This window comes from Lactuca virosa, chromosome 3 (assembly GCF_052849685.1).
Source record: "Lactuca virosa cultivar CGN04683 chromosome 3, Lactuca_virosa_CGN04683_v6, whole genome shotgun sequence".
In the NCBI taxonomy this organism is placed as follows: Eukaryota; Viridiplantae; Streptophyta; class Magnoliopsida; order Asterales; family Asteraceae; genus Lactuca; species Lactuca virosa.
Window position 1 is genome coordinate 307,123,147 of NC_136428.1, and position 25,025 is coordinate 307,148,171.

The 25,025-nt window shown below is 33.5% G+C and overlaps 1 protein-coding gene across 7 annotated transcripts; it reads right to left on the minus strand.

Annotated features, from left to right (window-relative positions):
• Positions 1-4,611: 4,611 nt before the first annotated feature.
• Positions 4,612-17,315, minus strand: LOC145167314 (uncharacterized). Of its 7 annotated transcripts, none has more exons than XM_079086483.1 (23): positions 16,966-17,315; positions 15,982-16,205; positions 15,720-15,916; positions 14,595-14,657; positions 13,181-13,386; positions 13,025-13,118; positions 12,477-12,551; positions 12,299-12,358; positions 12,092-12,196; positions 11,055-11,165; positions 10,050-10,091; positions 9,587-9,673; positions 9,366-9,514; positions 8,702-8,931; positions 8,178-8,293; positions 7,669-7,711; positions 7,510-7,601; positions 6,601-6,649; positions 6,455-6,525; positions 5,883-5,993; positions 5,707-5,804; positions 5,174-5,219; positions 4,612-4,904 (listed from the first exon to the last, which is right to left on the minus strand). In XM_079086483.1, exons 3-23 carry the CDS (start codon positions 15,876-15,878, stop codon positions 4,860-4,862), a joined length of 2,052 nt encoding a protein of 683 aa, XP_078942609.1. In that variant the 5' UTR covers positions 15,879-15,916; positions 15,982-16,205; positions 16,966-17,315; the 3' UTR covers positions 4,612-4,859. The 7 variants fall into 7 exon arrangements, with proteins under 7 accessions (XP_078942609.1, XP_078942608.1, XP_078942605.1 ...); XM_079086482.1 differs by having other exon boundaries at positions 8,178-8,299; positions 15,982-16,199; positions 16,992-17,314; XM_079086479.1 differs by having other exon boundaries at positions 8,178-8,299; positions 16,992-17,314.
• Between the last annotated feature and the right edge of the window lie 7,710 nt (positions 17,316-25,025).

A 25,025-nucleotide genomic window follows, 5' to 3' on the forward strand; every position in this document is an offset into this window, starting at 1 on the left:
TATTACAAGGTGTTATCAACCTTCTTAGTTTGAAATTAATTTGAAGATATGATTTAGAGTTACTAGAGCATAGCTCAAAAACTCGATTGGGAATAAAGTATGATTCATCTTTTAATCGAACTATTTCCAATAATATTTGATTCCTCTTCTTAGTCATAAAATTGCACTAAGATGTTCTTTGAGGATCAATTGTGATATAATTCCACAATCACTAATATTATCATAAAACGTGCTACTAAAGTACTCTCCTTTCCTTTCAGATTGGATAATTTTTTATCTTTTTGCGTAATAGATTCTTCGATTCATTCTGCTACTCTTTGAATCTTTTCAAACTATTAGAATTATGCTTAATCTTATAAAAACAACCATATTTACTAAAGCATCAGCAAATAATGACGAATAGAGTTATCATCCCTTGCGATGGATATGAAGAGTTCATAACAACATGTACAAGATCCATTAATCCATCACTTGCCTCACATAACCATGTGACCAATGACTGTCATAATTTCTCCAATGAGCAAAACTCTCATGCATCATCCAATTCGAATTATATGACTCCAACTATCTGTCCAATTGAAATTTAGTGATGAGATTTCCTTTCACTTGGTCAAATTTGACAATACCACATGCACGATATTATAAGAATCACATCCACAATTAACATTGATATTATTAGAAACACATTCATTAATGTCATTGCAAGGAACTATAAGATAATAAAATTTTATTCTATTGATAAAAGAAAATTGGAACTTGTCCTTACAATGAATAAAAGAAAACTATGTTTCAAGACATCTCCGAAGAGTAATAGCAAACTATTAAAGTTATCCTAACTCCTTAGTGGTAGTTCAAAATTTTGACCATCGAATCATGCGAAAAAAGTCTATTTCTCACGATCAGATTTATCTTGCTTTGGTCAAGCTTCCTTTTTTCTCTTAGATCCTATAATACCATCAAAATGTGCTCATCACATCATGTATTAAGAGTCTATGAATAGGAACTTATAAAACAATGGAGTTAGATAATGGATGTACCTGAAGTAGAGTCACACAACTTGACTTTACTAGCTCTATGATCTTTTAGGTATTTGGGAAGCTTTGTTTCCAATGTCCCTTAAATTGGAAATAAAAACAAATGGACTCATTGGGGTCTATACAGAGAATGATCTCAGAATGATTCTTTCTCTTTACCGTACAATCAAATTGTTGTCGATCCCTTTCTATTGGGAAGAGAAACCTTTTCTTGATTACCATTGTCAATGTCCAATGAATTCTTGGGATTAGATCCTTCAAGCATTTTTGTTTTAGTTGTACTCTTAAGCATTTCTGCTTCTATAGTTATCAATATCTTGGTCAGATCAATTAGGGTCACATCGAGATTCCTCATATGAAAGTTTCCAATAAACTGACCATATGACTTAGGAAGCGAGATAAGAACCAAATCATTGGCTTGCTCCTTCGGAAATTCGATACCCATTCTTTCCTGTTTATCAATGTATGATTTCATTTTTAGAACATGCGCACACACAAAATTTCCATCTTTATGTTTACATGCCAATAGGGCTTGAGTAGTTTCATATCTTTCAACGTGATGTTAGGAGAGTCACAGAAGGAAGTGCAAGATTTGAAGAGAGATGATGTCCAGTTCTACCATTACTTAAGGAAGGGAAGACAATTTCACATTTACTTAAATGTGGAAGACAGTCTCTAGACATCTAAAAGTGGGAAAAGAAAGAATTCAATTTAGTTGATTTTAATCCTTAATTATTAACCCAAAATTTAAATTAAGGCTAGGATCCATATTTTCGATTTGAACTTTGAAGAGGGATGTCGTAATCAAATTTCGGATCTATTTTAGGTAGGTAAAGCTTTTACCAATTTCAATCTTATGAAACTCCTAGATCTTTTGATATTCATTTAATCTTATCAATGGCATGTTTAATCTCGGATTATGTTCTCACTTTTGTGACTGGGATGTCGAGGATTACAAACGAGATATGAATAATCATGCAAGCCCGCTTGACAACCTCGAGGTCGTTTATCAACAACAATAATTTTCGAGTTATGTCGTCATTTCAACTTTATAGTCCCACACTAATGTGTCGGTTAACCACACACGCTCTACTAACGACTCATAAAGAAACGGTGTGCATTTTCATGGATCAGCATACAATTTTACATTTTTCCTAAAGTAACTAGAGTGGAATTTTAAATGAAGGTTCTAGTACTTTATAGATTATATGTTTAATCTGATTGTGTCCTATCGAACCCGTTCAGTTAACGATGCTCCACCATACAGTAGAGCGGTGGGTGAAAAAGACACTCATTCAACGATCATTTTATAGACCATTTCTTTAGACCCTCTTTATAACATGACTTCGTGAATGAGACTTACTAGCGATTCGACTGACTTTATCTTATACATATAGTAATTAACTTTTAATAAATATATATAAGATGTATTTTAAAACTTTTCAAAATACTAGGTTTAAATATTAATTATCTAAATTAAACTTTTAACTAATTAATATTAAACCAATTATGATTTATCTTTATCCTTTAATTAAACAATTAATTAAATTAATTAAATCATTTAGGAATTAAATAATTATCTTTAATTAAACTGTTAATTAATTAATTCAAATTTAATCCCTACCTTCTAATTTTTGAAATTAGGGTTAAGGGTAACCAATTTTTAATTATTCAAATTTTGAGACAATTAAAATAATAATTAAAAAAAAACTAGAAACCCTAAGGGTTTTCCTAAGGCAATTTTTGAAAACAAGGGGAATGAGAAACCCTAGCAAAGTCGAAATTTTTAAGGGCTGGGGTTTATTTTCGATAAACCCTAATCTTTTGATCCATTCAAGTTATGCGCAATCAATAGAAAACAATTGCTCTGATACCACTGATGGGTTTTGTAGGTTACTAAAACATGTAAAACAGAAAATTTTAACTCTTAAGTTCACATGCAACCTACTTTAAATCTATGTTTTCTCTAATTAATACCCTAATTACCCTAAATATTTTGAAAATACAAAAAGGATTAGGGTTTACATAACTTAGATTTATTATAGCAAATAAAAATCTTATTCCTTTTTTGTTGGTCTTCAGAAAGCATCAAAGCAAGCACCAAAAATATGGTTGTCTCTAATGGCTCGTACCGAAAACCCTAGAAACTAGAAGACAAAAGTGTATAAATACTTATTCCGGAATAGAGCATAATCTGAGATTAATTGAATATTATCAATGGCATAATAATAACCAATTTTTATTATTATGGGTTAGATTACTCAATTTCCCTTTTAATTTGGTATTTGTTTAGATAGATGTGTATAAATACTTTTTTTTGAAGTTTTTTTTTCTTTTAATTAGTTATCATAATGAGAAAGCATGTAGACAGTGCCATTAAATCTTTTTGCATGATAAAAGGAATTCCTTTAATCACAATGTTTTTGCATTTTATAAACTTATAAAATATCACAGAAGTTCTCAATCCATACTACTTCTGGAAGCACCTAATCAATACTTTGCAAGATTATTTAATGTTTATTTAATCAATTTCCACCTAGTTGGTACGTAAAAAAAAAAAAAAAAAAAAAAAAAAAAAAAAAAAAAAAAACTGATACCTAAATTAAATACTTATTTAGTGGTACTCATGCTTTTTTGGAGAAAAAAAATATTTTAAATATTATTCTTAATTGATTAAGGGTACTTTTCATCATCTTATGTGCAGCTTACAATGACAAATTTATAATGTGAACAGCTCAACATATATGATAATACACCTGCCAAAATAGGTTTAAGCTTGTGAAATGATATACTAACAACTTTATTTTGTTGGTTCTAAAAAGAATGATTTTTTAATAGATGAAATAAAACATTCCTTATGTAGCAAACCAAATTATTTTAAGGCAAGTACATTGCGGTATTTGCCCATTAATCGGGTTTTATTGAATAAGGCGTTATGCAGATATAGGAATGTGATGTGCAAAGCAGATCAAACATCATCATATGTTACTGTCACCCCACTTTGTAAATTAAAAAATCTTGTCTGCATATCGAATTTTTTCAAATTCTAGATTTTAAAAACATTTTGCCTAAGAATATTAGTTGAAGTATTTGTTTGATTTTTTTGTCAACAGGGTCTAATAACAGCCGTTATTGGCGCACAGACTTTCCCATCCATTCACGAACCAGATCATTGTTGAAAGCTCACATCACTTGTTCCAAAATAATATGGGCATTTGCCTTAGGTTCATTGTTGGCTTCATTTTTGCAGCACACTGCCATTTGTTCCAAAAAAAAAAAAAAAAAGCGAACGAATAGACGTTGTAGCAAAAAACGAGTATACAACATGAATAATGAAATATGTTAAAATTCCTTAGACAAATTGAGACGAGAACATGAATATAAAAGCCAAGAACACAAAATATGAAAGAATTAGAAAACAAAACTTACCAAGAACACAACACCAAGAGTATTCTATAGGTCTTGTACAAAAATAAATAAATAAATAAAAGGTGGGGTTAATTGGTCAGGTGTGTCTTCTGTCTAGTTATAAAAAGTAATGACCCGAAAAGCAGATAATGTAAAGAAAGACATAGTATAAGTATATAACCCTCCTCATTATTGCATCCCTGGCTTTGAATATGTGTTACTTGGTTGTGGCACAAATAAATACAAATTACATCACCCGAATAGACACACATTGTTGAAAAAAGCAGCACACATGAACATGAGATCTAAGTAAGAATGCAAAACCAAAACCAAAAAAGGATCCTACAACTACAACTACAACAAAGGGTAGTCGTTTTTGTATGTAACAAAAGACTCCTTTCTCCTCTTCTTGTCTTGTCAAAAAAATAAGCCCTTCTTTTTCACCTTTTTTTTCTCGGCAGCCTACAACAGTTTCAAAGACGTTAGAACCAACCTTTTTGGGACAAAAAATTACATTTGAATTTGATTATTTTATTTTATTTTTTTCCATTCTTTCCATAAAGGATGGGACCAACAAAATGAAATCTTATATTCTAATACTCTTCATACTGAATGTAATTTTATATTATCAACTCATAAAAATAAATATTTAATGGTAATAAACTAACTAATAAGTAATAATGACCAAAGCTTTCTGAGATCATTTGCTAAAGGCTCAAGTGAAGCCTTACCCTATTGATAAAGTATCTTAGGGTGAGCACAATGACATCCCTTGAACTGCATAATAAACCAAATGTTTGCTTAGAGACAATTGATAAATAGAGAAACAATAACAATAAACATCCAAGATTCTTCCTTGAAACAAACAAAAAACAAAAGTATTTGATCATGGCATGTTTGGAAGGAATTTAATTCCATGTTTGATGGAGACTACTCTAAATTTTACAGCCTCCACTCCATTAAGTTCTATTCAGATAAATTAGTAATGCGTGATCATGTATTACTTCTTTATGAATGAATGATTGGTAGACCTCCCTAAGCAGACAAACATAAATAGCAACGTACTTTCATGTATGTAATATACTTTCTAATACAGCATTGTAATTTCATTTTTTTTTTTAATATCAAACAATCTAGCATTGTAAGTTGAGTTTTCTCTTTTCAGGAAGGACATCAATCATTAATTATACTAAAAGAAAACGAAAAATCTACCCAACTATATTTGGAAAGCAGAGTGTTGTAAAAGGAAAAGATATAACACCACCTTATAGTATCTGATTCTTGCTCCACCCGAAGCCGTTGCTCAACACCTCCCAAACCAATAATGGAAAACTCTACAGGATTTCCACACGGAATATGAACCTGAAAATGTCAATTAAATTGGATTAAAAGAAACTGAATTATCATTTTTGGGGAGAAAAGCATATAATATAATAGTACCCTTGTGTTGGGAGAAAACTTTTCATTGACGGGAGTAGTACCACCTTTTATGTTAATTCCATCTTTTCTGATGACTAATGTAACTGGCTCCCATATCTCAAGGAATCCTGTCTGCACATTAACAAATTAAGGGAAAAAATCACATTATTTCTAATATTAAAAAATAGCAAATAGCAACCTACTTACTTCTATTCATTTTCATTTTTTTTACTTTGAAAATAGCAACCTAATTATAGATAGCATTTCAGATTTGATTTTTTTTTTTCCTACTATTAGTGTTTGGGCTGACATTTCTATAATTAGGTAGATTTTTCAAAGTAGAATGTGATAGTAGGAAGAAATTAAGGTAGGATGCTAAAGTGAATGAAAGTAGGTTGCCATTTCATGCATATGTAGCAAAAAAGGTTGAACAAACAAACAAACAAAAAATTGAAATATATTTTTCCCATCAAGAGCAGTTTGGATAAAATATTTCTAGTCCTTCTTTTCGCAGAGTAAGTTAAGTCAAAATAAGTAAGCCAACAACAAATTACAAACAGCACAGCAGTATAGACTATAGAGGGCAGGCATACCCATAAAGACAATCGGTGTTCAGCATGACCAGTCTGAAGAGCTTTTCTGATATTGTCATGCATATCAGGATCTGTAAGAATAAGGAAAATCTCAGTTTAGATTAGAAACCTTGTATCAAAAGATGAATTAGAAAAAGCTTGCTTACCACAGACAATTTTTCTGTGCTCATTGGCGAAAACCTTTACAAGTTCACCCTGAAAATGGAATTGAAACAGAGTCATAACTCATAACTCATAATACCAGGTCAAGATAAAAGGTTATACATTGATTATTATAATATAATAGTGTTTGTTGTTGTTAACAACATGGGGCTGGAGTTGGAGTATTTTCGATGATGAGGATTGATTACAAGGACATTTAGAAGGAGTGAGTTGGTTGTATCCCACCTTTTGGGCTAAACGCAGTACGTACAAGCGTCCGGTCCTTTATGCCATCAAACAGTCTGCCAATTGTTCCTTCCTAATCCTAATCCTAACTTCATATTTTCTATTTGGATTGTAAGCATATATGATATATTTAAGTAAGTTTTCTGTATCTGCATCCATATTTCCAATATAAAGACATATACATGTCAATGCCACTAAATAATATAAGGATGGATATCAATTGTATCGTAAGTCCAGTATGCTTTTCGGATTTAAAACAACTGCATGTCCATCACATACAACTACTACTATACAATAAAGGAGTAAATGTAAAAAATAGCAATGCACTTTCATTTATTTCTACTACCGGTCCACACTATTAGTTTCCTGACAAGCCATTGTACTTTGATAAATCTACCCAATTGTAACTGTTTTCTTATCTCCCTAATTATGGCACTGAATGTTGTTTCGTACACTGTTTTGCTTTTGTATGATAAAGTAAAATGTTACATGTAATAAAGAGTAAGATGCTATAATAAACAAATAAAAGCTACAACAATCTGGGGGTATGATGCATGCGGATATACCATTTTGTTGGCAACAATTACAAGTATCAAGAATGAAAAGCAATAATAATAATAATAATAATAATAATAATCAAGTGTTGGTTAAGAGAGAAAATACATTACCTTTCGTTTTCTGTTATCCATGGGCTGGACTTCAATGGCAAGGTATGTATCAACATCATCAGCGGTAACAAGATAATTTGGCTGCTTTGCACCTACTTGATAATTTTCCCCATCAAAATATATTTTATAAAAAATAAATAAGAGCTTAAGGAGGAATACCTTCTATATAACTAACAGATCCATCTTCCATATGCCGCACCCACTGCCAAATAAATAAATAAGGCTATAAAGGCATGCTACAACTAGAAGAAATGCATAACTCTCAACTTCTTCAAGTAAAACATGCAAGAAATATCAATCTACTTTTATTTATTTGTGCAGAAAAATAGCAATTGATTTGTTTATTAATTATTATTATTAAAGCGTGCTCCTTGATAGCATTCTATTTCAAAATACATTGATGTCATCCAGAAACAAAGCAATTTTCACTGGGTAGATTTGTCAAAAGTATAAAAGCAAAATGCCTGAAAAAGAAAAATAACGAGACTACAGAAAGAAAAAAATGAGAATATTGCCATTTTTTACATGTATAATATATTTGGACACATTTATACTATAATTAGGACACTGCTACCAATTAATAGCAGGGAAAATTAAAGTAGTATGTTATAATAAACAAAGAAATGAAAGTAGGTTATTTAATAATTGGAAATTGAAAGTAAGTTTACCTCAAAATTACAACTTGTAGTTCCATTGAGGGAGTATCCGCTAGCTTGAAGTTCTCGACCTGGAAAAGCATCGCCTGAAATTTGGAGGGACTCCACTGCAGGTAATGGATCATCATCTGCAGCTGAACACCTTAATATTAATAATTATACTGAAAAGAAAAAACAAGGCTAAATGTTTTCCATTTCCTTGGGTGTTAAAAATAAAATATATTATACTTTTCAACAAGACTTTATACCAATTAAATGATTACAACAGGACAGGGCAAATTGTTTTGAATTTGGATTGGAATTGGATGACCTTGCTTTTAACTAGAAAGTCGGTCGTAATAGAAAGAAATGAAACATCATAAATGCAGAAAATAACAACATACATACTTTTGTTTATTTGATAGCATCCTACTTCCATTTCTTTCTAATGCTATTAACTTTTTTCTTATTACTTTGAAGTTTATGTCGTGATGCTATATTTCTTGCATTCATGATTTGAGCCAATATAAAATAAAATGTGTGTGGCTGTGGCTTACCTTCAGAGTATGAAGAATCAGGTTTTTCAGGCACTGGAGCTAAATATGGAGAATATGAGTGGGGCTGGGGCTGGGGATCTTCAAGGGGGGTCTTGGAATTCCAATTGACAAATGCTTCTCCTCCTCCCTCATTATCATCAACATCATTATTACTGCTAACAGGGTCGCTAAATGTAACTTGTTTGTTGCTGGTTTCCTCATTTTTACTACTTGTCGTTGTTGTATTGTTTCTGCACAAGTCAAACCAATTGGATTCCAATCAGAAACAATCATAATCTGCCATGGCTTTCGTTCAAACTCTTTATATATTATTATATTTATTACTTTTGTGAATACATTAAATTATTGAGGGTCTTAATAAATAAATAAATAAATAAATTTTGACGGAACTGAGTTCCATCCATCCGGAAACCAAACACACCATGGGTATGGGTATGATCAAATGGAGCAACAAAAGTGAAGATCCTATAATTATAGAGGTCATGTGCATTCATCATAACTCTCCCCAAGTTGTTAGTGCAAAACACTTCTCTGTCAATTAATTATTGATTGGGTTGACTGACTTGACTTGAGAGAGTTCTAGTTTGTAAACTTGACCAAATGGGAAATACTTTATAACTAATTGTGTTGTTGAGTGAAATGAAATCTGAGTTGTAACTGTAACCTGTTTAGAAGAGGTGAATACCTCCCTGAATCAGGCTCTGAAGTTTCTGCAACTCCATCCCACCCTCTTGGAGTTGGATGGTCTGATGAAACTGGTATTTGTCCATCAGAGTATGCTTGTTGTGTAACCAATTCAAGCCCATTTTTGTTCTATATAAACAATACAATAATTATAACATAATCATGAGTCATGACCAAATTAAATTGATATTATGTACATACCCCCCCAAAAGAATACAACGGTGATTGTGCAAAACTTGAATCAGAACGCCAGGCTGCTAGCTGATATTGAGATTCTTTTAGCTTTGTCTGCAGCCAAACAAGTTTGCAAGTCAAGCATAATAGCTGTATAATTACAGACCATCTACTTTAAAAGCAACACAGTCCCATTAACATACATGATACAAATATGTATGTAAGCTGAAACTTGTAAAACTCGTGAAATCTTATTTTTTATCCATAATAGAAACAAACTTATCCTTCTTTACACATAATAGCAGCCTACTTTACCAATAATAGCCCTCACATTTGTGGCAAAATATAAGTACATTGCTATTATGGATAGGACGTATAAGTGAGTTGCTACAATGAGTAAAAATAAAGTGCATCGATAAAAAAAAAAAAAAAAAAAAAAATGTAGGTACACTGTTATTAAGTTTTAACCATATTAACAAGCACAGCATACCTCAATTCCTATGAGCTTCTCCTGCAAATGCCTAAAAAGAACCTATCAACAGAAAAATTTCCAACAATCATATATCAAGGAAGAGAATGTTTAAACAAATAAAGATAATTAATCACACTCCTTGGATGTTAATCTAAAAAAAACGCAGTTGGATATTAGATATCTGAAAATAATAGGGACAGTTGAAAATCTAGTTACTATCAATCTCTTAAATTAGATATCTCAACTCTTGAGGGTGTATGCTAGTTTCCATTTCTTCTATCATCATCTTCACTTTAATGTACTAATCCCTAAGACAGTGGTTGGTATGATGAATGAATGCAATGATTCATTCCCTTGAAAAAAAACTTGTTTCCTTTGTCTAATGAATGTGAGTTCATTCTTTAGCCAAGAGCTGTTTTATTTTTCGTTCCATCATTGAATGGAATAAAAAAAACTGCAATACAACCCACTTACATTTATTTAACTTTTAATGACAAGTCCTTTTTAGAAATTTCTAAGATTTTAAATAAATTGAAACTGTATTCTACAATTTTCAATAAATTCTATTGTAATCTCAGTTTGGTTTTAATGAGATTTTTAATCATCTTATTATGTTTATTTTTTTATGTTTGTGTATAATTATTTTTTCATTTAATCAAATCATGAATTGGGTAGAGTTATAACTACACATCATATCTACATATGATATAAAAAAATCATACGAAAAGTTCATTTCATTCCTCCTAGAGAGCAAACAAACATGATCATGCAAGGTAGTGACTTATTCCATTAACTTGCTTATTTCATTCCTCCATCCGTTCCATTCTGTCCAACCAAAAAGGCTGTAACCTCAGAATGTGACTTACAAATGCTGTTGATTGGTTGATAAAGGGACTTTGGTTGTATTCCTATTTATCTCCCATTCCAAATAAGGACCAATATTGTAGTTACTAAAAGACATAAAAAAAAACTATATATATATATATATATATATATATATATATATATATATAAAGTTCAAACCTTAACATTACTAACGATGGACTGGGCATCAGCAACTGGTGGCTGAAGAGAATACTCCGCAAGAAGAGGCATCAAAGATGATATAAATGTTGTTCTTTCTTCTTGTGCATCCTGCAAACAACATAATGCAATCTTTTTAGATACATTCTATGTATAACTTTACAAAATCCAACAGACAGATTTAAACATAATGCTGACATATAATGAGAATATATATTTTGCATAGAACCAAAACGCAATCTTATCTTATGCTTGAATAAATCATAAATAATAATCATTTCAAAAGAGACGCCACTTCATTCATTGCAAATATACTTGGGAATGCAGTGCACAAGTAAAAATAAAAAAAGGGTTAATGCAAGAAATAGCAACATACTTTCATTGATTTGTTTATTACAGCATCCTAAGTTCATATCTTCCTATCACAACATTATACTTTGAAAAACCTACCAAATTACAACAATGTCATCCAAAAACAAAGCAATTTCCGCACTGCGATTGGATAGGTTTCAAGAAGTATAATAGGAAAAAAAAAATGGGAAGTACAATAACTAGGGGTGTTTGGGATTGCTTATTTAAGGTGCTTATTAGCTTATTGCGGTTCAACACCGCTAATAAGCAGTTTTTAGTGTTTGGCTAGATTAAATTAAAAGTGCTTATTGACTTGAATAAAGAGTTTTTGATAAGTTAGTGGGTTCTAACTTATCTAAAATAGCTTATGACTTATTTAAACCATTTTACCACATTAAGCCTATTGTAACTATATATATATATATATATATATATATATATATATATATATATATATATATATATTCGGCCCTTATCAGTCATTTTACATCTATAAGCAGAAATTGCCAAACATTAAAAAACAACTTATGAGCACATTAGGTTTTGATAGCGGATAAGCATAAGTTGTTTTAAATAAGCAGTCCCATACACCCCACAGGTAAATTTTTCAAAATAAGAAAAATGTTAAGGTAGAATGTTTTAATAGAGAGAAAGTACATTGGTAGTTGTTGCAAGTAAAGTAATACCTGCAATGCATAGGTTAGGCGTATATTTTCTTCAATAATGTCTTGTCTGTAAGAGAGAGCTTTAGATGCTGCATCAACCAGATCCTGCTGCTGCTGATCGAAAGCCTAACCATCATAAAATTTTATTTATTTAGTACATACATACATACATACATGCTGAAATAACTCATCAGAGGAGAGGACCATAAGTGAAAACACATTGCTCACCAGACGCATATAAGCAATTCGTTTCTCAAGAGCAAACTTCTCATTGTGTATTTGGGCTTCCTGTCAACAATAGCATAGCAGATCTATTACTATTATTACTCCATGTCATTAAAGTAAAACCAAAAAAAAAAAAAACAGTCAGTTCATTCATAAAAACATACCACAATCAGCCCATTACCTTAATTGAATAGTCAACAAGATGCTTTCTCAACAGCAAAATCTCTTGCTCCTGATCTCGACTGTCAACAACGGCCTACATGCATAAATTATAAATATATATATGTGATGTGATGCGATGTGATGTGAATACAGCATATACTTTTAACTCTATTATTATACTTTATTTAGTAAAGTATTTATATTATAATGAATATGATTTTCAGAAACCAAAACTACAATTTAACTAAAATCGTGAAATTTAAAAAATAACAATAAAGTGGGTCATATTACAATTTTTCATTTCATTCCATAATGGCTATAGACAAAACAAACATTTTCTTTTTTCCTCCAAGTTTTGCACGATAACTATATCCAACAGCTATTTTTTATGCCTTTTTCCCATATAACAAAATATGAAGGTTATCACCACTACTTGCAAAATGCCATAACAAACATAAACCATGGGTGTAACTGTAAACATCATATCCAATTGAGGAAATGAAATTTTTGAATTGAAAGACATGCATTTCTGTAATTCAATGATACTAACAAAAATATAAAATATACCTGGTTTATGGAGCTGCCTGCATTCTTTACCTCAGAAATTGGCACCAGCCCAGACACATTGAACTGCGGATCATATTCTCCTTCCAGTTGATACCTAACAGCATGTGTGTGTAAATTTGTTCTTTTCGATTTAGCTAAAAGTACAATCCAAAATACCTCAAAGGAGAAAAGCCCCCATTTATATTTTGAGTCTCCAACTGGCTCTCCCTTGAAACTTGAATCATTGGATCTACAGCATTCCCCATGTAATCTTTTTTGAGGACTAGTGTGGATCCATCTGTTGGACTCATGGCTCTATTTTTTGTTGGAGGTAGATACCTATGATCACTCCAATCATCCTCAGCCTTTGTATCACTCGATTTCTGCCACAAAAAAAAAAAAAAAAAAAAAAAAAAAAAAAAAAAAACTCATTCTCCAAAGTATGCCTTGCCAAATAACGACACAAACAAATGCATTAAAAGTTGAATGGATTCTTTTTATAGTCCCATTATGATGTCTGTCTGGATTAACTATAAGGTTTCTTCTGTCCTACTCCTAGACTCAATAAATGACCTTTTTAACCCTTACATTCCAACACAATTTTCACAGCATTCATCAACTTTAACTTGACGAGAGTTGAGAGGAAAAAAGAAGGCCAAATAGATAAAGAGCTGGCGTCTTAATACATTAATCCAGGTTCTTTGGCTTTATTCTGTCCAGATTAAGCGAAAAGAAACAGCCATTAAGATTTAAGCCCATCAAGTCCAAAAGGAACAGCCCTTTAGTGTAAGGAATCTAGTTGACTGAAATTTGAGCTATCAAATGATGAGAAAAGAGGCATATTCCAATTAAAACTTTGCCAAAAGGAGAATGGTGCATTAAATAGAGAACAATTGTTATATTTATTTATAATTAAAATGAAAATCAGATTACAAATAACAGCCTCCATCTCCATGTAGGTTGATTGGTTTGTGTGACTCGCTTTCAGGCAAAATGTGAAATCAACTTTGGAATCCCCATTCATCTAATATGACCCAAAAGTATTTGCACTGTTCAATTTTCAATTTTGCTGCTCAATCATTAAAGTAGATGGCTATTATAAAAAATGATAGGCCCTTTTAATCCATCAATAATTCATCTGACCGGTGTCATCCTGGTTTCCTTCAAATTCGATACAGCATACCCTATAAACCATGGTGAATTATATATTTATGATGCAAAAGAAGTCAATTAGTGACATTTAAGTACTACTAAAACTAAAACTATGGCATTTAAACTACCACAACTCCTATTTGCAATTGTAATACATGATTGAAACACACAGATTACGACATTTAAAACCTGAATACATAGTAACTATCTGCTGCATAAAGACTAAACTATTGATGCGCCCAATTTACGTAGAGATTACAAGTACTCAACCAAGAGCAACGTCTCATGGATGATAATTAGTCAGTCAAGTGCTATGTTATTAACAAGGTGATTTAACTAAAGACTAGGGAGAAGATTTTATGACAACTGGTAAAAATAATGAGGCTGCATGTTAAGAGAGAGAGAGAGAGAGAGAGAGAGAGAGAGAGAGAACAAATACATAGTTTTCAAGTTCCTGAATCTTCTTTTGTAGCTCAGACCTCAATCTATGATTCTCTTCCACCTGTCAATAGAGAAATTATACAGAAAATCAATATTAGATGTATAATAATATTACAAAAAACATAGTGTTAAAAGTTAATACTTAATGTAATCGACTTTCTTCTCTCTCGTCATTTTAATTCCTTAATCAATATGGATTCTTCTTTTATAATGTTTTCATTCATTACAGAAAGATAAAACCATATATGCAGTATGCACAAGAAGGTTCAGTCAATATCCACAACCATTTACAAACTCGGATTAATGATCTATTATTATCAGATTGTATTGCTAGTATCTGCTTTCACGGTTTGTGTCTCCGTAAAGTACTTACATTTTACCCTTGCCTCACTTCACTTTCAACTTTATTGCTTGTATCTGTTTTTTTATTTGGTCACACTCACACTCACACACCACTCTTTGTGGGCAATCAGTTTTTCCTTATGTCATCAATGCCCCATCAATAGTTAACACATTTCTGATCCTTACAAGAAGAACAATATCATTTTGGTAGTGCATTTGGTAAGAATTGGAATCTCGAATTCCATTATGTGGCTTGTTTGGTTGCCAAACCAACCAAATTGAATGCCATTCTTCATTTTTTTTTTTCATTTCAAGACCAATTCGTTCTTCCTTACATAATTTGAGGGTCCTACAAACCAAGCAGAAAATGACAGATTGAATTTCATTCACTTGACAGATTAAAGTTCCTTCGTATTCCAATTCCTTTGACAGATTCCATTCCATTCCTTCCAAAATATTCTGTGAACCCCATCAGCATCATGTCAAGAACTAAAACCAATAAGATAAAGAAAGTCACCACAATACGCTATAACCTTCCTCCTCTATTTTAGGTTTTGTATGCTTATACGTTTGGGTTAGAGCTTAACCCAGATTGTGGAAGACAACAAGCCCTAAAATGACACAAAATCCTCTCATTTTTTAGGGAATGGCAAATAATTGCCAAAAGATAAGAGAAAAACTACACTCCCAAAGTATTGGTCAACTAAATTCAGATAAATGTAACCATGGATTTAATGCAATAAAGGCGTAGAGATATTGAATCAAAAAAAAAAAAAAATACCTGTTGTTTGATGGTGGCCTCAGCAGCTTCAACGGCTTTCATAACCTGAAACAATCCATCAGTCTTGTTCATGCCATTAGTGTTGGTGTAGCCATTAACACTAGAGCCAATAGTCAAGGCAGACAGCTGTTGTGTCAAATTGCCTCCTCCATTTTCCATCTTCAGTTTGGTAATTCTATTTCTAACTGATGACTGATCTGCAATGCAATAGCAAGTAAGTTCCAACGATATGTTATCATTAAAATAATGAAAAATATATCACCTTTAATCCGCTGATATACTGCGTATACAACGGATACGACTAAACACCTGATGCTTCAAGGGACGCCATTTCTTGAACCAAGACCCAAGCATGACCGTTTTCACCCACAAAAACTGAAAACCATAGTAGCCTGTAGCCACCCATTCATTAAACGCCTCTGCTTTATCCGAGTTTCTGGCAACTGCCTCTCTATCTATGCTGGATCCTACAAATGACGGCTGCAGCTGGATGATTTGAAGCAGGGTCAACTTACAAAAATTATACTCATAAGGCGGCATGTAAACAACATTAATTAATACAAATTAGCAAACCTTACAGTATTCAGATTCAGATATTCAGAAATCAAATTAGCATTTAATAAAGTAGCAAACTGTACAGTTCAAGATCAGAAATCGGAGCAAATATTCCGGTTCAATCAGAATTTGGATTACCAAAAACATTACAATATTTGGTTTTCAGAATCAGAAATAAAACTTCAGTCTATGAAATATGAGCTAGTGTGTCTTTCGTGTTTAAAGTCTGTATGTCTATGAAATTTAACCAAGCTCGGAAAACTAACGAGATTATGAGGGGGGTGGGGGTGTACTTCCTTCTGATGTATGTTTGGTGGGCTTTCACACTGGGTTTATACATGAATCTTTGGTGTTTCAAATTCTGGGATATATTGTCTAATACACTATTAAAGTTTGGTTGTTCCCAAAGTGCATTTGTTTTTCAAATAATCGATACAGACTAACTACTCAACCAAAATGATGCTGGTTAATTCACATCTCTGCATTCAGTTAGTTCAAAGTTTGAGATCTTCTTGCCCTAATTTGATAATCTAATATAAACAAATGAGTAATTTGTTTCAAAAAATCTGATTCAAACCAACTAATAATCAGTGTAGAAAGTATAAACAAATGAAGCTTGAGCTGTTTCAGAGGAAAAAAGAATAAGATTTTGCATAACAGTATGTCCAGAACGAAATATTTAGAACGGTACCTAAAACTTGATTTCAAAGTATTGACCTGATTTGCCAAAGTTACCCTAGGTTTAGCGTCTGTCTTTGAACTCGATTTTCAGAAGTCTTGGACTCAATTTTGCAGGAAACGCGGTTTGCCAAAGTAACCCAACTTGGAAGTTCGAACTACTCGATGAATATTAGAGGCCGAAGGACATAGAAATCGGATGAAAGTTGTGAAATTTGGGGTTTTAACGGAACCAAATCACCAGACTCCCTTGACTTGGAACTTTGGATTGTAAATCCCTAAACCAAAAACTTGTTAATGATTCCATCCCTCGGATGAATCGCGTACTAAAACCCATGTTTTTAAGGGTAACGATATCTATGAAAATATAGAAACAAAGAAGGAACTAAAAAACATTTGTTTATTTTTATTTCATTTGGTTTAACTTTAGATATTGTATATAAAATTAGATAAGTAGTCTATGAATGGTATCTTTGGGTTAGCTGTTTTATCTCAAAAATGATTTTTAAGAAAAATGTTTATTAGTTTATGGCTTTTAGGAAAAAGTAATTTTAAAAAATGTTTGGATGAGAAAAGTTGTTTTTTCAGGAGTAAAATGGCTTATTAGTTTAGTTTTTTTATCTCAAAAATGGTTTTTAAGAAAAATGTTTATTAGTTTAATGAAGTCTTAAACTTGAATCTCATATATCTAAACAAAACTAATACAAATGTATAGGATTAATATTTTTATGTATTTATTTGATATAATTATAACATATTATATAATAATGGGCTAATGCTACAAAATATTCTATGGTTTTGATTTAGGAGTATGATAGTGAGTGTGTTTGTTAACTGTTCTAAAAAAATTAATTAAAAAATTCGGCCAAAAAAATAATATAGAAAAGTGAGAGGGAAATATGTCAAAACTCATCAAATAAGTATAATAGACAAACTAAAAAAATTATTTTGTATACAGTTTGTTAAATGATATGATATTTTTTTCTACAAATAAAAAAAATTATTATTATGTTAAAAGATTCTTCTTAGCCATGTATTATCCATGTCACCAAAAAATATCAAATTAACATCAAACTTTTTATTAGCGGTAATAATAACATTTTCTATAAACAAAATATTAAGTTTAATGATATAATATATATCTAAGATAAAGTTTAATTATATCTTTTAGACAAAAATAAAATTTTGCATTTCTTTTAGGTTATATTCGCTCAAAAGATAATAGATTAAATAACATTTTTTAGTATATACATGTATACTTTCTTTTTCCGTGTAGTCAAGAAGTACCTTATATATTTGGTCTTGAAGATTATAACCATTTTAAAGTTGAGTTTATTTTGAAAAAAAAACATTTTAGGTCTAAAATGGAAACAACTATAAAATATAGGGTCTTTTATGAAACAAAAATACCTCATTTACCTATTGGTGACCTGGTAGGTCTGAAATAACAAGTAACACATAAAAGTTGGGTCTTTTTCGAAAAAGAAAAAAAATTAAGTCTAAAAAGAAAAAAAGTCAAAATATAGGGTCTTTTATGGAAATAACTCATAAACTAAAAAGCTAGGATTTTTCAGCTTTTTGAAAGTTTTACTTTTTTCTATCTAAAAAGTTGTTTTAAAAAGCGTTTGTTAAATACACAAACACTTTTTTAGCTTATTAGCTTTTTGAAAAGCTAATAAGCTTTTTTGAAAAACTATCCCAAACGCCCACGAAATGTCACAAACTTAGTTTCTGGTACATTTTTTTAATATAGCAACTTTCTAAAACATGTATGGTTGGTCCTTTAAGCCTATGAAATAACTTTAAAAAGACAAAACTGTAAAAATGGTCCCTGTAGTATGCATTTTTTTCCGAGTTTCCGTCCAAACATCGATCAAATACAGCCAAGTCAGATGCTCCGGAGCGTGTGAAAAGCAAATTCATCAATCAGCTCCAATGGTACCTGGAAGTTCAGAATTGGCTCTACAGAGCTTATGTGTTTATCAAATAAGAAGCCAACTAAGCTGACAAGATTGTTAAGTTCACTTAGGGGAGATTGTTGAATCATGAAAAGTGAACCTCTAGCAATCACTCAAGATCTGAGGTCAGCTGAGTCTGAGATAAGTTCAAGATGAATAGATGTTCCGATATGAAGATCATTCCGAGATGTAGGCTAATTCTGAGATTAGATGTCTGTTCTTGCATTTAATGTATTTTGTCTTTATTAGTGATGTAACAGTTCATAGGACATTTCTTTATGTATCTTATGGATATCAGTTTGTCAGAGACTGAGTTTTATACAGTCCTAGGAATGTTACTTGGTTTGTATTATGTTCCTCCTTCGCTATTTAAGGAGTGAAAGTTTTATCCATTAATGCAGACGTGAACCATTCAAGTTTTACACTAAGAATAGCAAATATTCTCATCACGTCATTTTCTCTTGTCCTTCAAGTCAAAGTTCTTTCACAACGTTCTTATTGTTTCTCAAATACCTTTTGCATTGATTATACTCTAAGTTTACTTCATTTATTATCTTGAATACTTTGTTGAATATTTTCTTCAAGTCCTAACTGGTATTACCATATTCGACTGGAACTTTTATTAAGAGCAGACGTTGATCTTAAAGATTAATTCAAGGTTTGAGTTTTCAAACCTTGTCCTTGCGCATTGATTATTGTTCTCACAATTAGTATCAGAGCTTGAGTGGTTGTCCTTTGAATCCATAAGAACAGATTATAGTTAATTTGAAATTACCTTGGTATTTCAATCATTTTTGTGTTCAGGATGGCTGAAACGTCTGGGTTGATGACTTCATGAACAGTATCACAACATAATGTAAAATAGTTATAACATCCATAAAAATTCAAGCCAATTTAAAACATTTAAAACCATTAAGTTATTACAGTTTGTTTTCAAAATAGTTTAAACATCACAGTATCCCCAGAAGCAAATCATAAAATCATGAAATATGAGGAGTTGTACGATCACGTCATCGCCTTCCCACGATCATCAGAAGTACTTGAAACAATAATAGATAAATGTAAGATCGAAGGCTTAGTGAGTTACCCCCAAAATACCAACGCCATACAATCATAACCATATCATATAACTGAACACAGCATGTATAATGAGCCATCAGCCTGACTGGTCCGCCTCGCAGGGCCATCAGTCTATCTGGACCGCTCTCCGAGCCATCGACACGTCTGGACCGCCCTCTCGGGGCCTTCAGCCTATCCGGACCGCTCGTCGGGCCTTCTGCCTGACTGGTTTGCCCTGCCTGGGCCTACAGTCTATCCGGTCCGCCCTGGGTATCTTGGCCTGCAGCACACAGCATGACATGCCTCAACCCAATCCCCCAAACCAACAAACATGTGCACATAAATATCATACGCTAGCTAGCATATACAGATAATCATACAGATCTAACGGATCACTAACATGGCAACCATCCTATAACCAGGATACAGATCTAACCGATCTCTAACATAGCAACCATCCTATAACCAGAATACCGACCTACCATGTCACTAAGAATATCACCATCCTAACTACCAGGATGTAAATCAGTAAGCATAACATGCAATAAACCTGGATACAAATCCGATAAGGGCCGACATTGGTGCCTTAGACCCCGTTGATATAGTGAGGACAACTCACCTCGCAAGTAGCTCGAAGTGATAAAGTCAAACTCCTCCAAATGCAGCTCCAAGTCCAACACCTACAACCACTGGTGATCCTTTTCCATAAATTCCCAATTACCAAATGCTCTCATAAGTCAACTGGTCAACCCTTGGTCAATGTCAAAGTTAATGGTCAAGGTCAATAGTCCATGTTGACCAGACTCGTTGATAGGCTATACTTTTGTGCTTTGGGCTAGGCATTCTAATGTATAGGTCTTGGTAGGATGTTAGAGTGTGTTGTGGTGGTTGTGGTTTGTTAGTGGGTGTGTGCGGTTATACACGTGTCTGCGGCCACACACGCTGTGTGTGGCTGTACACGTGTGTGCGGCTGCACACTTGTGTGCGACCATACACGTGTGTGCGGCCGCACACTTGTGTGCTGCTTCATGTAGTATAAATAGGCTGTGTCAGTGTGTCAGAAAAGAGTGACGTATGTGTGTGTGTTTCCCAAGATGTACCTGACATTTATACGTAATAGATGTGTGCATGCTTGGCTTTATTCTCCTTCTACTCCTTCTACACTATGTTTTATTGTTTGGATTTCATTGATCACTGATTTGGATCTATAGATCAGGGACTTACAATTGGTATCAGAGCTAATTCAGTGTCAATTTGAAGAATCATAAGAGTGTGCGGTTGAGAATAGTTGTGGCTTTTGAGGTGCATTTATATTTTTGATTGAGAAACTGCTTTTAATCATTGTTTTTACTAAGTTTGGAACCAAAATTCACTCAAAAAAAATCTAGTATTTTTGGTTGTGCGGTTGAGACTTTGAAGGTGTGCGGTTAAAACTTTGAAGGAGTACGGTTGTCCAGTGTGTTGCCAAGTGTACGTTTGGGTGTGCGGTTGGCTTGTGCTGCCAAGTGTTCGTTTGGGTGTGCGGTTGGCTTGTGATGTTAACGTGTACGGTTGAGTGCACTGCTAACGTGTACGGTTGGAGTGTACAGTTGAGTGTGCGGTTGGCGTGTGCAGCTGGAGTGTGCAGTTGGAGTGTGTTGTTGAGTGTGCGGTTGGAGTGTGCTGTTGGGTGTACGGTTGGAGTGTGCTGCCACACTCATATTAATTAACGAAACTTTTGTTGTTCAAAAATGGAAACTCAAAGCATGTCTGCTCATCATGAATTGGATGCTATTATGGGTACCACTTCTCGCATTCCCCGGTTGTTGTCGGCAGAAGGATTTCCTGAATGGAAATATCGAATTGAGAAGTACATCAAAATGAAAGACTTCAAGATATGGCGCAGTATTGTAAGAGGTCCAATCCGCATCACAATTACATTGGAAGATGGCACCATAACTGACAAGCAGATTGAAAATTACACGGACGATGATTTTGAGAGAGTCGAGGAGCAGGAAAAGGCTCTTGCTACACTTACCATGGCATTATCTCCGAAAATTGCTCAAGGTTTCCGTGAGTATACATCAGCAAAGGCCTTATGGGAAGCACTGATTGAAGTCTATGAAGGCAATGAAGACATGAAACAAAGTCGCCAAGACATGTTGCGACAGAAGTTCAATATGTTTAACCATGTCTTGGGAGAAACAATTGAAAATCAGTTGCAAAGGTTTATCACACTTACCACATAAATGAGCTATGTTGGTGTTATGGTTACAAGATCTGAGATCAACAAGAAATTGCTGAATTCTTTACCAAAATCCTGGGATATGAATGTCTCAGTGATCAAAAAGACCGAAGATCTGAACCGTTTAAGTTTGGCTGAAGCAATGGCAATCATTAAGGCTTGCGATCTCGATGATAAGCAAAGGGAGATTAATCATGTTAATTCATACTCCACAGCAAATCTTGGGATCCAAACCACCAACAACACTGCTTTTTCAAGATTTACTACCTCTCAAGTTCCTCCAGTGTCTCATGTTCCACAAGTTCAACCCTATGTGACTCATCAACCTATTTCCTACGTGATCCCTCAAATGCAACACATTCAAGTTCCTCAACCTCAAACTTTATCTCAACAAGTTGGTTCCATTGTTGGTTCATCCACAGCTGTACCTAGTCAATCTCAAGGATTCAGTTCTCAAGCTTCATCTTTGAAAGAAAAAGAAGAAAATTTGGCCCTCGCCACTGGTCTGGTGAACTGTTACAACGCTTTTGTGACGGGAGAGCTTTCCCCACAATTATCTTTTGCTGACCTAGACCAGATCCATCCTGAGGATGTGGAGGAGATGGACATCACTTGGCAAATGGCCATGGCTGTCTTTAGAGCAAAACAGTTCTCCAAGAAGACAGGGAAAAACAACTGGAACGTGAACTCTGACAAGAAAGTGGGGTTCAACAAAGGGAAGCTGAGATGCTACAATTGCCATGAGCCTGGTCATTTTGCAAGGGAGTGTCCAAAGCCAGATCGAAGGGAGAATTCTGAGCGAACCATGATACCGATAACTTATGTCAACAAGGGATCTTCTTCAAGCAATCAGACTGCCAACTTGGCAATGGTGGCCCAATCCTTTGATTAGGAAGATCAAATTCAGGCTCTGAATATCTCAGGACCTGAAAATGCGCATCTTGCTCAGATCAAGGATGGTGTGGAAGAAGAAGCAGAGAGAGACCCGGAAGAGGAAATGATGAATCTTCAGTTTGCATTCATGGTGCAAACTTCTCCTGAACCAGTCAAACCCGAGGTCAGTGAATTCGGTTGTTCTCAATCTTGTATAAAAACTATTAAATTCTTACGTGAGCAAATTGAATTAATCAAGAGAGAGAACGAGGACCTTAAGTATGAGGGTTACACACTTAGAAAAAATCAAAAGCCTTTAAAAACACAATTAGAGAATAAAACAAAGGACTTTAAGAAACTGCAAGAGGATTACAGTAACAAATGCGAGAACTATGATCATATCAAAAGAAAATTTGATGTTGTGACCACTGAACTTGACACATTGAAAAATTGTCTTGAAAATACTGAATTTATTTTTAACAAATTCGATGGGTCAAGTGAAGTAGTTGCAAAAATGATTGAGAAACAAATGCAGTGGAAGGACATTACCTGTGGAAACCAAAAGAAAGTAGGATTAGGCCTTGAGAGTGTCCCTCCTCCATTCAATCATACCTATAATGTTATTCCTCTATCTCAATATGAGATTGATAGAGAACCTTTCTTAGTTTATGGAAAGCCTGCTTCTGAACAAGCAACTTGCTCAAATAATAAAATTTTGGATACTAACATTTCTACCTTAAGTGCAGATATGTCAGTAGTTCAGGGGGAGCATGAAGATGAAAAGTCTGAGTCGAATAATTTAGTGTCAAAATTTGGTGTTGAGTTTTGTGATGAGTCTGTTTTGAATTCTAAAACTGATGTTTTTGTTTCTGGTGGTGTGTTATTTCAGAATGATAAAATTGAAAATAATGATGTTGTTTCTGATAAAATTGCTAGATCTGATTCAAGTGCTTCTACATCTTCCACGTTTGCTACACAATCTAGTGCTTGTTCTTGCAAATGTGAAAATGCTAGAAAAGATAACAAACGCAAGAAATCTGACAAGAACAGTACCATTTCTAATGATAATAAACAAATTTGTTTCAACTGTGGTACTGCTGGTCATATTGCCAGAAATTGTTTAAATCGAATGTTTGTGCATCACATGTCTAAAAAAGGAGAGAATGAGTCTAGAGGACGATCTTTAATTAGAAAATCCTCCAGAACTCGCTCTCGAGATGATGACTGGAAAACAAATCAAAACAAGAAAATGGCAGGTTTTCAAAAGAACAAACAAGTTTTCAATAAAATCACAAACAATTTGCCAAAATTGACCCAAGCTAAGCCAAAGTCATTTTCGTCAAAGAGTAGGTCTGGATCTTCAAACTCTTCGAGTAGAAAATCCACCGACTCGAAGCAAACTCAACCGAAAAATGTTTCAAAACCTAATTTTCAATGGTGCCAAAATTAAAATCTGATCAGTCATCATCATCCTCTGTACCTGTTGAAAAAGAAAAATCAAAAAGAAAATTGAAAAATGAATCTGTGAAAGTTAAGGGTCAACCCAGGACTGTAATGACCTGGGTCCCTAAATCTAAATGATTCCGCTCATCGTGCAGGGACAGTTGTGGAGGAATGTCGTCAGATCCTGGTATGTCGACAGCGGCTGCTCCCGGCACATGACTGGAGATATCTCCCAATTGCACGACATTCAGACATTTAATGGGGGATATGTCTCCTTCGAGGGCGGAGAAGGCGGAAAGATAACGCAAAAAGGAACGGTGACGAACGGAGTGCTTAGTTTTGAGAATGTCAACTATGCTCCTGAGTTGAAGCACAGTCTGCTGAGCGTTTCTCAAATCTGTGACAAGGGTTTCTCAACACACTTCACCGATAAAGAATGTCTAATCTTAAAGCCAGGCATTGTCATTCCGGAGGAGTGGATTCTTGTCAAATCTAAGCGGGATGGGAATGCCTATA

Bases quoted from the DNA above. Each gene is read 5' to 3' on its own strand.
- LOC145167314 (XM_079086482.1), bottom strand. From the start codon at position 15,878: ATGGAAAATGGAGGAGGCAATTTGACACAACAGCTGTCTGCCTTGACT. The intron at 12,359-12,476 runs GTAATGGGCTGA...TATTGTTGACAG, and splicing joins TTGTTGACTATTCAATTAAG to GAAGCCCAAATACACAATGA. The intron at 12,197-12,298 runs GTGAGCAATGTG...TATGATGGTTAG, and splicing joins GAATTGCTTATATGCGTCTG to GCTTTCGATCAGCAGCAGCA.